At 42.6% G+C, this 14,403-nt stretch overlaps 1 protein-coding gene across 3 annotated transcripts; it reads left to right on the top strand.

The window, feature by feature from the left end:
- The first annotated feature begins 10 nt into the window (after positions 1 to 10).
- Positions 11 to 13,603, top strand: vezt (vezatin, adherens junctions transmembrane protein). Of its 3 annotated transcripts, none has more exons than XM_034225977.1 (12): positions 11 to 222; positions 1,286 to 1,414; positions 3,969 to 4,055; positions 4,166 to 4,350; positions 4,876 to 5,160; positions 6,053 to 6,199; positions 6,314 to 6,461; positions 7,105 to 7,478; positions 10,017 to 10,210; positions 10,858 to 10,964; positions 11,113 to 11,320; positions 11,566 to 13,603. In XM_034225977.1, exons 1-12 carry the CDS (start codon positions 187 to 189, stop codon positions 12,114 to 12,116), a joined length of 2,451 nt encoding a protein of 816 aa, XP_034081868.1. In that variant the 5' UTR covers positions 11 to 186; the 3' UTR covers positions 12,117 to 13,603. The 3 variants fall into 3 exon arrangements, with proteins under 3 accessions (XP_034081868.1, XP_034081867.1, XP_034081869.1); XM_034225976.1 differs by having other exon boundaries at positions 6,041 to 6,199; XM_034225978.1 differs by lacking the exon at positions 11 to 222 and adding an exon at positions 305 to 666 and having other exon boundaries at positions 6,041 to 6,199.
- The last annotated feature ends 800 nt before the right edge of the window (positions 13,604 to 14,403 follow it).

The raw sequence follows: 14,403 nt of genomic DNA, 5'->3' as shown, positions 1-14,403 counted from the left end.
CGCACTGATACGAGCGCTTGTCGTTGCTCGCGAGCAAGCTGCCGTTGAGAAACGAGCATTATGGGAATAGTAGTCTTATGCAAAGTTTAGCAACCGGCTAACTCCCAACTTCTCAGCGGCATTCTTGACAACTGTCGCCTACAACTTCAGTATGCAACACGGGCTGTGTATAGATGGCGGAGAGCAATGACTGAGGAGTTTGATGAAGATGTGGTATTTGAGGTTGGTATTATAGCCGCTGTTTTTTAAAATTGAAACTTACGGATGCTTTGTCATACCTCCCGAGTTCTGAGGTAACAGACGTTGGGGTTCATTAACGTCAGCTAGCTTACACGGATAGCTTAGCAACCTAGCAAGTATGCTAGCTTCACATTAGCAGTCGTTTGCCCTGTTGCCATGTATTGGCAACCCCAAACAAATCAACATATTTGGCCGGCTGCTAACTGTGTTTCTGCCAAGGAGCTTTGGTGGTCATGAGAGGGGGCTGAGCTGTGCCAGTGCGCGCATTGTTGTTGGTGTTTCATCATTGCTGGTCTGATAGTTAGAGGTGGGGTGGGGAGGACCAGACCCAATGCGTCGGTTCTGGAGGAAAAAAAACATTGACATACAGACGCAGCTACGTCTGGGTGGTGACAACATGAGCTGCTGCTTCGTGTGACAATGCATGTGAGTAGCTTTCATTGTTCGACTGGCATTTAGCATGTTATGATTGGTTAATTATAGCTAAGATGCAGCTGTGCACAAAAACACAGCAGCAGAGGTGCTTCCAGCAGCTGGGGGAGAAATGGGTCAGACATCTTTGGACAAATTCTAGCATGGGATGTTTTCCTCCTCTGCTTATTTCGTGGCTGATTTCATTCTGAGCTTTCTTTGTTTGGATAAGAACCATCATTGCCTTTATGTATTCCTCTATGAGGAGATAGGATTATGATCTGAAGATTTAAAAGACAGTCCTCTCATTTGTATGAGGAATTTACAGATTCACATATGAAGGCACTTTACAGCATTCCTCGCAGAGCAGAATGCTGCATTGATGAAAGATGGTAGGCTTGGGAATATATTGGTGCCTCCACTGTATCTGACCCTGAGGGAAGTAGACTGTTTTGACGAATCAGTTTCCTCACTTAGAAGAGTCATGACACCTTTGGATTCACACTGAGGGGAAACCAGCTAAGCTTGCTTCAGCCTTGTGACCGTTTTCATCTCCTGTACTCCAGTCCGGCAAAGTCTCTTGCTTCCCCAATTTCTCAACTACTTCTCAATCTGTCTCTCTTTCTCTCTGCAGAACTCCCCTCTTTTCCAGTACCTGCATGATCTAGGGCACACAGACTTTGAGGCATGTCCAACGGCATCACAGGAGGACGAATATGGCGGAGACCTCACCCCTTCCGACGAAGATCCACACAAAACTTCAGTGAGTTTCTCCAATTCTCAACACAGACATCACACAAGCCTGTCCTCAACCCTAACACTGTCCACTCTTAAATTAACTATAAACTATATTTATAACATGGATCATCAATCTAACTTCATCTGTGGTATCCCAAATTATAAATTAAAAACAATAACAATACTTTAAAAAAAATTGTAGGCTTCATTTTGATATGGAGAAACACGGCAGTGATTCTGGGAAATGCGAAAGGCATTTTCTGACTTTTTATAAACAAATACATCTAGAAAAATTCCCATCACTATTCAAATACTGTCCCTGACCGGGGGCAATGTGTGTGTCAGTCACTGTTTGATTTGTGCCGTCACACAGAAAGTAATTAATTTGACTATTGACTCCAAACGGCAACACATATTGACACAATCTCTGACAGACTGTTGTGTGCACTGGATTACCGTATGCTTCACTATAATCTGACAAGACATGGCATCAAGGGCTCTCCACTCACTGATGCAGGTATTTTGCGTTGCATGTTCTTTACTCTGTAATCACACAGCAGATGTTCTGATTTTAGAAGAGAGAGTGTAATGCCTTTACAGCGACTCTGCTCTCTGTGTGGCGTTATTCCTGCCTCTGTGAGCATCCTCCTACTTTGTATCGTGTCTTTAACCGTCAATCGAGTCGACTTGTGATTCATACAGAGGATTATTATGTCCTGGGAAGCTCAGGATCACATGACCCCCCCCCCCCCCCTCTTACGACGGGAAACAGTTTTGTGTTTGTTTCGCTCAGGAACTTTCCGTCTGTGTCATGCTTCCTCTCTGGCACGCTGTTGTTCTAAGGAGTAAAGGAGGAAGAGGATTCAGATGGGACAGGAAAGCCTTCGTGTCGTCCCTGTGTGACCAGCTTCCTGCTGCTCAGATAAAGTCGGAGCCGAAGCAAAACACCTTTTCCACGTAGACAGACCATAGCTTATCTCTCTTTACATTACTGTTAAATGTTTTTACTGATTAGGGCTCACATGCAACATGTGTGGTACAGTATGTGTGCATGTCCTTGACGGTTGGCCTGTTATATATAACGGACATTTATAGAGGTCATTTGAATGATTTTACATGTGGAAGCTGGTGATATTTCAGGAACATGCAGGATAAGCCAAAAACGTATGCAAGTGGGACAGTAATCACTAGGCGGCAGGTGAACATCTCCAAACAACAAGTATTAAAGAAAATGAGGAGAACGATTATTTTTGAAAGGATGGAGCACTTCAATTTGGGCATGCCTGCCTGGAAAAAACACTAAGTTAGTTTGAATTGTTTCCAGTCATTGTGCTATGCTAAGCTAAACATATCCTTCTCTAGCTTTGGGCAAATATGAGAATCGTATCAATTCAACAGCTGTCCGTGCAGAGTCTGTCTGTTCTCTCAGCACAGTGTCTGCATGCTGGAGTGTGTCTGTGTGTGACAGCAGGAGAATACTGATGAGCAAGAACCGACGGTGACTGGATATAATACAGTAGCGAGAGTGCAGACATCTGTGAGTTAATCTGTACGGCGCTTACATCATCTCTGTGGTGGTATTGGCGGGATGAGCTGCTTTGATGCTACAGAGAATGTTAGAAGCAGGGGTTTGTGAACTACTTCAAAGCTGAGGAGTGAGAATGCCCAGACCTGAAACTCAGTCTCAAATCACTCATCAATATTAGTGCCACTAATAACAGTTTTGCTTTAACCTCTAGAAAAGAGGTCAGCTAGCCCAGTATGGATCAATAACCCCTAGAGCAAACTACAGGATGTTGTGATGATGGTTTCTCAACAGAATCCTTCAAAAATGAATCCCATTTTCAAACAAAGCATTTCCCACATGCCATAAAGCACTCTAAGCAGATTAGAGATTTTTCTTCCTGATTACAAATGACATGGTTTGGAATTTCTATTAGGCTGTTAAGCACCTGCAAGAAAAACCTGCAACAAACAATTCAAACAGCCTAAGCTTTGTCACGGTATGCATCGAATTGTCAAACACTTAAAAAGTGAAAGTCCACGTTAGAAACTCTAAAGAAGCAAGAAATCAAACTGAAGTGTGTTTGTGTGTGCTTCTTTGTCTCCAAAGAAAGACGTTCTAAAACTAAAATAATCCTCTGTCAACAAGTTGTATGGATGTTGAAAGGAAAAACGTTTAGTTATAACACAGAATTTAACAAATTGATGTGGTCATGTGGTTTGTGTGCCGCTGCAGAGCTAAAAAAGACCTGGATACATGTTTTTACGCACACACATTGCACTTATTGTTGCCGCCTGAATGAGATGGTCTCCTGGGATACTCCTTTTCACTGTGAGTGTGTGCTTGTTTGTTATTTAATGGGTGTGTGATTCCTGGAAAATAAACCCAAGCTAAAAGAAGCACAGCAGAATGACTGAGATCTTCAGGTGAATCATTTCGTTCTTCAATGGAATATATTTAGCTGATTTACTGGGGCTTTCCCTGGGCATACAATGATGGAAAGCCCTGCAAAACTGTTATGTCACCGTTACCTAATTGACAGCAAATTAACCTTTCCCCTTTGTGTGATTTGCAGGGCGGTCGCCTATGGAGACTGGCTGAAGCGTTGTGGAGATGGAGTCCGAATCAGCAGGCTGCATCTCGTAAGATGGGCCAGCAGCTGGTAGGTAGCATTTGAAACGGAAAGGAATGCTGGCACTAAAACCAGCACTACACTTAGTTTTATATTTAAATGCGCTTTCTTTTTTTCATGCGTTTCTCTTTCTCTTGTAGGATGGTGTATTCGGCCAGTACTCGGTGAAGTGCATTCTGGACCAGGATGTGCTGCTGCAGGAGGACGTGGAGCTCATCGAGCTGTTGGACCCCAGTCTGCTGACCCTCAGCTCGTCTGCCTCCGGATCATCAAGCCGAGCGAGCACTCTGCCCCGACCCAGCCTCATCGCCAAGCCCTCCCTACGGTACTGAGTTAGCTAACAGACCAGAGAATATCATGCATTCTAATACAATGAAAGCACAAACTGAAACTATGGCCTCTAAAACAATACTAAAATTAAACATGTGAACAATTCTACTCTTTGGAATGAAACATTTCTCATTCCAAAATCTAGATTTAGATGTACAATATCCCAACTGGGGATCACTACATTTAATCGAATCAAATGTAACCTTCACTACATCCGTCTGGAAGCTTGTTCCATAGTATGATAGTTTATATCATTTCACACCTATTGTCTTTTTGGATTTTTTTTCTGCAAATGGAAGTGAAACAAGATCTTAAACTAAATCATGATCCCTATCCTGATATCCAATTGTGTTAATGTGTACATTTTCCAGGATCTATTTTTAGTACAGTGATCTGTTAAGTTTAAAGATAGGCTTAAATGAACGAGTAATGGCGTCATTATAGCAAATGACTCCCTGTGCCTTGTTAATTACCATTGACATGTAAAACTGATACGTTTTCCTTTGCTCTCCTCCCTCAGGGATATGGCGGGGCTGGTGGGCCTGGCTGTGGTGCTGCTGGGGCTCTGCTCCGTATCTGGGGGCTTGTGGTCGCTGGCTGCGGCCCCGTGGGGCCTGGCTCTGCTGGGCTGGGGGGGGCTGAGGGGGGTCACGCTGTGGAGACAGGGCCGCATGGAGAGAGCCGTCCACACGCGGGCCGCGCAGCTTCAGACTCTCGTCCACAACAGTAAGACTCTGACCGGGCTGTCCCGCAAAGCCCTGCGCCTGGTGCAGGAGACGGAGGTCATCTCCAGAGGGTTCACCCTGTAAGTATGCTCCTTTAATTCTATATTACACCCAATCACATAATGTTCTTGTCATGTCTCTAACTGTCACTGCTTGATCCTAGCTCAGTTCATTAGTTTACATCAGGTGATGTGTCTAGGTGTTTTTTTATTCGTGTCAACACTTGTTAGGGACCTATTTGTCTCTCTGTATTGAAAGATTAGGCTGTATCTATAACAACACACTAAAGGATTATACTGCAACTTCAGTTTTTGTACAAATTACTAATATCCCATGTTTATAAGTTAGCTTTAGATGTGCTGCTAGGTGGATTTTGCTACATTTGGACACAGCCTGGCTACTGTAGCTGTTGATCCTAGAAAAGGATCTAACAGCTTAGCTAAGATTAGATAACCAGCAGCAGTTGTATTTTCATATTTACCACACCGCCATGAGTGCTGGTGTCACTCCTGGACAAAGGCAATTAAGCGTATATTTGATTTAAATTATAATCAATTTAATTTGTAAAGCACTTGTAAAGTGCCTTATTGAAAAAGATACAATTGTATACATAAAAAAGCAAATAAAAACAGAGAACATAAGACCTGAATAATAACTTATATTAAAATAGGAGAACAAAAAGGGATTACAAACTAGTAAAACTGGAAGAACAACCCTTAAAATGCCTTCCTAAAAAAGTTAGCTTTGAGTTATTTGAACAAAGGTGCTGTGTTTGCTAAGTAAGTACATACTTCCTTTACCGGCATGTCATATTGTCTTGTGCCCTGTGTCGTGCTCGTTGTCTCAGTTTGTTGGTTTTGTCATGTATGTGTTGTCTTCAGTGATGTTTTGTTCAGTGTTGTGTGTGCCCCTCGCCTCTTTGGGACGTCTCCACAGTTGTATCACATTTCACTTGTCAAGTTTGCTCGACAGGGTGAGTGCAGCCGGCTCCTTTAGCAGGGCGGGACCGGGGGTGGTGCCACGAGGTCAGCAGCTGATCGGACTGAGGAAGGCTCTGTACCGGGCCCTCCGCACCGCCTTCAGAGCCTCACGTAGAGCCACCTGTCACATGCTCAAGGCATATCCTTATACCTGAAAGAAAAGACTCGATTACTCATAAGTTCAACTTCATGACACAAATAGGTGCTCACATTGTTTTCGTGAAAGTGCAATGAGTCCTTAACTCCTCCTAACGTTCCCTCTGAACTCTGAGATTGATAATGTGACCAACTACGTGTCTGCGGTGCCTCTGAAGGAGCTGGGGCTCGGCCTGGGGATCGAGCACCTGGGGGACGAGCAGGCCCAGGAGCTGACGGACGACTACAGCCTGCCGGCCCTGAAGGTAAGGCTGGCCAGCAGGGCGAGATGTTTCCCATCTATTTAAGCTTAGAGGTTGCTGGTAGCCTCAGCCATGGGTGGATTATGAGACAATTGTGGACACACATGCAAAAGACCCCATTGACTATCCTACATAAGATGGACTCAATTGATGTTTAGCCTCTTTTTGTAATTGTTTTATGTGTATTCGTCTCTTCATTTAGTGTGTTTTGTGGTCTTATTGTATCTTCTTTTAGTCTTTTTGTAGTCGTTTCCTATCTATTTGTAGACGCCTTATGTTCTTTTTTTGGTCATAATGAATCTCTCTTCCTGGCTGGTAAGCATCTACTTGAGTAACTTTTGGTTGGTTATGCGCGTAGGGCCATGAAACTTTAGACCCCTGGACCTTTACCCTGTAGGCCCGTTCAGTAATCCCTCCATGGCCTTGGCTTACAGACATTAGAGCGGTAATGAACTTCTCATCTAGCTTTCAACAAGAAAGAGAAAAAGCTTAATGTTAATCCTCTTCATCCATGTATCTGCTGTCTATCCTGTAAGCTCAATGTCTTGCAGAAACTTAGTTTTCTCACAGTAAAAAATGGACAGTTAGAGAAGCCAAAAAGAGGAGTTTTCTGGTTTAAGAATGATGTGTTATTGTTCTCCTGTAGATGCTGTTCCAGCTGTGGGTGGGACAGAGCTCTGAATGTTTCCGTCGCATGGCTCTTCTCCTGTCACCCCGAAGAATCGAGGATCCAGAAGAGGGTACGCCCCACGGAGACACATCACCTTCTCCTCCTCCTCCTCCTGCCCCCCCGCTGCACCGCTCCATTGTGGCGGTGACGGAGCCCCTCCATCACGCTCTGGCCAGCTGCCTCTGCGAAGTGCAGCGCAGCTTTGACTTCCATCGACACTTTGAGACACAGCTGAGGACACCGACGGGCTCCGACAAGACGGGGACAGTCAGGGAGAAATGCAGAGAGCTCAACACCCTGCACACCTCCATCAGAAGCCTACAGCTGCACCTCAAGGCCCTGCTCAGCGAGTGAGACACACACACACACACACACACACACACACACACACACACACACACACACACACACACACACACACACACACATAGGCCTGTCACGATAATTTATTTTGTTGGACGATACATTTTCCCAGAAATGATTGCGATAAACGATAATATTGTCGGCACCGTTGTAAGACCATTTTAGACTTTTTTAGACACTGACATAATGATAATATATAATAATAATTTAAGTACATCCTTTCAAACAGAACTTTCTATTGAACATTCAACATTGCAAATGAGATGTGAAATAATATTCAAATATATAAGTTATATATAATAAATAAAACAAATACATTTAATTATAACAAATTAATTAAAACCACACACAACCAAAACAATCAATTAAATAGACTCAGGCCGGAAAACAGAGCTCTCTCTCATATATATATATATATATACAATTATATATATAGATATATATATATATATATATATATATATATATATATATACAATTATATATATAGATATATATATATATATATATATATATATATATATATATATATATAAATGTATCGAGCTCAGAAAAGTTATTGAGTCCATTTCTATTTATTGTACGATAAGTCAATTTATTGATTATCGCGACAGGCCTACACACACACACACACACACACACACACACACACACACACACACACACACACACACACACACACACACAGTCCTGACTCCTGACTGCCCTCATTGTACACTTGGATAACTGGAGATGAGAGTTTAATGATCAGTGAGGGGAAACTGGGTCATCCCACCAGCAAAGCAGTAATGACATGTAGTTATGCTAGAGTGGTGGCAGAGATATACTCGTGTCTGAAAGTAAGTCATGGGGATTGCAACATTTCTATCGTTTGCAAGGATTACAACATTGTAAAAATGTAATTTACACGGAGAAAACCAGAAAAAGCTTTAAGTGGACAAGATCGTTCTTGTCAAATGCAGTGTATATATATATTTATTACATGGCTTAGTTGAATACTCGATTCTGATTGGTCAATTCAGAACACGTGACACGTTGTTAATACCGAACAGACAGACCGCTGTCAAGGACTTATTGACCGTTGTTAAGGACGCTCACATCTTCAGAAAGAAGTCCGGTCGATTTAACTGTATACAGTTGGGCCGAAAAGCAAACTGCTTGCAGTTTGCTTTTGCTGGGACATGAAAAACAGCGCAGAAGTAACGGGGCAGAAACCCTCCTTTTTACGCAGCGGTCCAGACATAGACATCAAACGGCGACACATATTCAGTTGCCAGTTCCTATGGCATTAGGGCAGGGATATCTAGATACTTTCCAAGGTTTGACATCATGAAGTGTGCTACTTTTAAAGCAAGCAACAATGTTTTCAAATCTGTAATCAAAAAGCTCCTTAAAAACGCAAGCAGTTCCACCGTTGGCTTTTCAAACTGACAAGAGACGCTCTAACTGTTTATCAAATGTAACAGTTTGAAAAGCAAGCAAACTGTCTGATTGTCTTTAGTTTTCTGCTGTCGTGTGATAGCAACATGGAGGATTTTAACATTAATTTTAAAATATTTGGAGAGCACAGTAATTTGGAGGAATGGTTAGTGGCTGATGAGTCCCCAGTGAAGAAAAGGAAAAGACAAGAGGGACAAGAAAACAGAGGAGAAGTAACGGGCAGAAACCCTCCTTTTCCAGACATAGACATCAAACGGCGACACATATTCAGTGTGCAGTTCCTTTGGCATTAGAGCAGGGATATCTAGATACTTCCCAAGGTTTGACATAATGAATTGTGCTACTTTTAAAGCAAGCGGCAATGTTTTCAAATCTGTAATCAAAAAGCTCCTCAAAAACGCTATCGAAGCAGTTCCTGCCGTTGCTACGTTAGTTCAAACGGTAACAACGGACTATTTTTCTTAGCGGATGCATGTCAATTTAAATCAATACAACTATTTTTTAAATCAATAAAATCATTTTCTAAATCCATAAAAGCATTTCAATTAATATTGGAAGTCATGACGTTACTTTGTTGAGAATGTGGCCATGTAATAAGCGGGATAATGTGCAGCGACTTGGTCATTATGGGGAAAAGAACACCTTCATGCCGATCTAGATCCCTCCGCTTCGCGTCGGGCTCCTGATCAGCCCGTCGGTGTTCTTTTCCCCATAATGACCGCGTTGCTGCACATGATCCCTTACATAATACATAAATTGATTCCCAGACTCAAGTCGGGAAAGTGCCCCAACATCAGAGTTTCACATTGAAGCCATAACAAGTAAGTGTAGTGGAGATTTTAAGATCAGCAGGTTTTCTGTTTGATAATGACAACTTTACCCCCATTTCTGTCTGGATTTCATTTAGTATCAAACGGATTAACATTAAGTTAGAAACAATGACACTAAACCAGTCATGTCTACCTTCAGTGTCTTTTTCACTTTCTGTTTCATTTAGCAACATAACATAATGCAGTCAAAGTCATTTCTCACAGGAGTCAGCTGCTTTCAGTCTGTATTGTCAACGCTCCTCGTCCTGTCCTCAGAATGATCATCCTGGAGGACGACCTGGAGAAGCTGATGGTGTCCAAGGAACCGACAGAGTTGACAGTCGAGGGCTACCAGGACCTCAGCCACCGGCTGCACCACCTGCAGCCTCACATGCAGGCCAGCAGTGGCTGCTGGGAGGACACCGTCTGCCAGGTGGAGCGCATGCTCCGACGGGTCAACGCCTGTTCAGGTGAGCTGGCTCTGCACTGTGATGGCTTTCTGTTTAATATGAAGCTCTACACAAAGGGAAAACTCCTGTAGCGTAAATTAGTTTCTGTGGAGGAAATTCTTAACAGAAACTGATAAATGATTCATGGACAAAGTTTGTCTTTTGTTATATTTATTAAAGAAAGCCAATATACAATCGAAATCTATCTCAAATGCAGAAACAGAGCAACTTCATTTTCAAGAAGTTCTGCACCCCGAACACAGTTTACAGTCCCACTACATATTCATGAAAGGAAACAGCCAACTGGTCCTACATCCCATCATCAAACCATAAAACCCCCTTGTCCTTAACCATTTGCAAATGCACCTTTTACACTTCCTTTGCCCTCCTGAAATGTAAGTCCTAAACATATGTCTCTGTTAAACACATACAAGACTAACAATACAATTTAACAGAGCAAAAGGCAATCAGAGTATAAGACAATATGTTTTAATTAAAGGATTATATGATAATTTGACACGAGTTTCCATTTTTACACAGGGTCTATTATTAATATATTTTTCCTTTACCATGACTGTTGAGAAAGTAGCTCCTTTGCAATGTAGCGCGAGTACACGCTCTAAGACCAAATTGTTGAGCTCATCTGTTTTTTGGTGCCTTCCCTGCAGGTAATGCTGAGGGTCCGGAGCAGTGTGGCCCCCCTGTAGCTGAGATTCCTGCTCCTCCTCCATCCTACCCGCTCATCCTGGACAGAGACCCTGTGCCAGAAGAGCTGGTAGGATAAATTGTTCCCTTGACATCTTGCATTGTGTGCCTCTATTTATACCTCATTTGCACCAAGGTTCCCTCACAACCATCCAGACGAATGTCCCTAGTACGGCCTTTAAAACTCACATGTCTTCTTCATCCTCGTTTTTGACTAGGAGTGGGAGGCCTACGTCACAGACTCAGACTCCGACGGTGAAGGCAGAAGCTCTTGGGCGGACATCTTGTCACCGGAGGAGAAGGAGCGGCAGCGTCGGGAGAGGGAGGAGTCCCGCCGCGTCCTGTCCGAGCTCAAATCTGTGCTGGGCTTCCGTGCTTCAGAGGGGGAGAGGATGAAGAGGAAGCAGATGCTCTTCAAAGACCAAGGTCTGCACTGACCTGTGTCACCTCATGTTTAAAGATGAGGACATGAGAGTTTGGCTTGTGGTGATTTAGCTTGTATTGTTTTGGGGATTCTTTTTATATGTGTTGTCAAACTAATCACACAAAACAAATCCTAAATGTAAAATAATCAATGTTTTCCACTGGTTCCACAATGTCACAAATTCTCAGAAAACTACTAAAACCTGAATCAGGGGCCTAACTTATATTTGTCTTCGTCTTACTTGCAGCTGCTGTAACGCCTTCAGGTCGCACTGAGAGTTCAGATCCTGTCACAGAGCCGGCAGACGCTCTGGGATCTGTAGAAAGTGGCGACGATGAAGAAGAAGAAGAAAAAAACCACTTTTCAGAGTGCTCTGCAGGAAGCGAAGGAGAAGTTGGCAGGGTGGGGCCTGACCCGTCCGCAGAGCCACTGACGGAGTTCAGCTGTGGTCCGGAGAAGGAAGGGGATTTGGGGGGGGCTTCAGTGTGCACGAGAGGAGGAGGAGGAGCGTCCGAGCTGCACCAATACGACGGCCTGCTGGAGGGAGGGGAGGGCCACAACGGGCTGGACTGCTTCCTGGAGACAAAAGTCCCCGCTGTCTCCGTCATGGACAGGCTGACGGAGCTCCATGGCTCAGAGGCTCTGAGCTTCAGCTCCGCCCTCGCCGCTCAGGTGGCGGCGCGCTCGCAGACGCTCATTGCCATGAAGGAGCAGACATTCGGAGACGACGATGAGGAGGAGGAGGAGGAGGATGAAGAGGAGAGCGACAGGCGAACTCCTGACAAGGACTTAAATTAAAAAATGCTGCTTTATCCAAACACTGAGCAGAGACTGTATTTATGTCGGATTGTCTTCTATCGTGTTATATTACTGTTTCTGGTGTGGAGGCATTTTAAATACTCCCCCATCCGTCCATTTTCCTGTTCATTACCCGCTGTTAAAACTCAGGTACAAGAACCACTAATACGAAATAAGATCATCCAGTGTCAGAAGACCAGAATGTCTAGATGGCTTGGTGCCATCTTCGCTAGGTGTTGAAACAAAGATGTAGGAACAAGATTTTCTCCATACCTGAAAAAAAGGTGTAATAATAGCCTCTTTGAGGAGAAATGGTTTTATTTGCTGGTTCAAAAGCAGTCCAATCTGAGTTTCTGTCAGGACGTTGTTGGCAGGAGGCTTTGAAAGTCTGAGATACAGTGGTACTTCTTTGTGTTCACACAGAACACAAAGTTTGATGAAAATCTACAATGTAAAACTACTTTGTTACTTGAAAAAAATCTTTAACTCCGAGTTTAACTTAATCTAAATGTTGCCAACAAAATGTAGTTACAGTCTCAAAAGTACTCATAAACCCATTTCAAACAAACAGGATTGCAATACTTGATTTAATGAACTTTCTACTCCTGCAGTTTGTACACTGAATGTGTTTGCGTGAAGAAACGCACTGTCCAGAATTCAAGTTCATGAAAACGACACAAGGCAGCAGGAAGTTGAAGTTGGGCTGCACAATATGAGGAAAATATGCAATCATTTAGTTGAATATTGCAATAATTATATTAATTCCTATACATAATAATAAATGACTTCACTGCTAATACGCAACAAATTACTTGTTGAATTAAAAAAAGAGAAGTATGCATTTTTTAATAAATTGAAGTCAAAGGAAAAGACACCAGTACAAAAATAATAGTGGTTGTATTTTAAGGGCAGTTTTTCCCTGATACTCTCTTTAAACTATGCATAGAAATCCCTGGGGGAGTTTCGCATATCGTCTTTACGGTGTGTTCATCTCCCAAATTGTCAGTAACAATTAAAAATAAAACCTATATATTGTGCAGCCCTACTCTACTGAACTTAATTCTTAGTCAAATCCGAAACAATGCTTTCCATATTCACACTCCTTTTTTGAACACACCACTATTGTATTGAACTATTAATGAAGACAACAAGTGTTCAGTGTCTGTGTTTACAGGGGCAAGCTCGGAGGATAGACTTGTTTTGACTTGAGACTTTATGGACTGAACCCTGCTGCTGTGAGGCTTAAATTCAAATACCTGTAGTAATAAAAAAGGAGCTTGATTTTCTCATGTGAGGGCAATCTTAAACTTTGTTTCATATGAAGAGCCTGACAGCCCTGATGTTTCCCTCCCCACTCCTCACCCTTTCTTGTCACCAAGTCTGCCTTGTCCTGACCCTTCCCTCACCCTCTCCTCTCTCTGGGTGAGGTCGACCCTCTCCTGCATTTTCCGAAATGAAATAAAATACCATTCTGGAAGTGTTCGATGTATCCTGAAGTCTTTTCTGACGCTCATGTTTCAGAGGCTCTCACGCTTAGTGAAAGAGAAACAGGTTGGGTGAGTTACTTGATCTGTTTTGTGGGATTTTGCATTTGTCTCACCCACAGCAGCTGCTGCTCCACTTTAAAGCAGTTTCTGCCTTTGGAGACCTAAACAGAGACCTCATGGACTAAAGACTTAACATGTAAGTGCCCCAGTTATGGGATTGCATTCACCTAAGAAGGGAAACAACATATTTCAGTAACTCTATACCCTTTGAGATTTAAGTTCAGGCAATCAGCACATAAGACTAAAGCCGTCCACACTGAAAATGTCCTCTGTGCAAATGTGCATCCTCTGGCATAAATGCTTCTAAATATAAATAATTACACACCTATATTAAAGAAATCATTTTTATTCGATTATTTACTGTTAAAGCTTTGCCACCTAGTGGTCAGTGGTCAGACTGACAGATGCTTCTAGCAATATTGAAGGATTTTATTAGGAGATGTTTTTGTGTAAAAATTACTTTGCATAACATAGTTTAATATATATAATGTTAGACACTGCTTTAGAGTTGATAAGTTATTTTGCTCACAGATCACATATTTTTTAAATTAATTTTTGCTTGGTAAATGTTGCACTTAAATATTTAAAATGTACATAAGATGTATTTTTGTTTTTAGTGCATTTAATTTATTTTCTTCATAGGTTATTCCCTCACTAGGATCACTATTCAGTGCACAGGCTCCCATTCAGCTGATTCAGCATGTTTTACTTTGTGCTGCCTTCAGGTTCTCACATCAAGC

This window comes from Gymnodraco acuticeps, unplaced genomic scaffold (genome assembly GCF_902827175.1).
Source record: "Gymnodraco acuticeps unplaced genomic scaffold, fGymAcu1.1, whole genome shotgun sequence".
Classification (NCBI taxonomy): domain Eukaryota; kingdom Metazoa; phylum Chordata; class Actinopteri; order Perciformes; family Bathydraconidae; genus Gymnodraco; species Gymnodraco acuticeps.
Note: the sequence above shows the minus strand (reverse complement) of the source record. Positions and strands in the feature narration are given on the sequence as shown.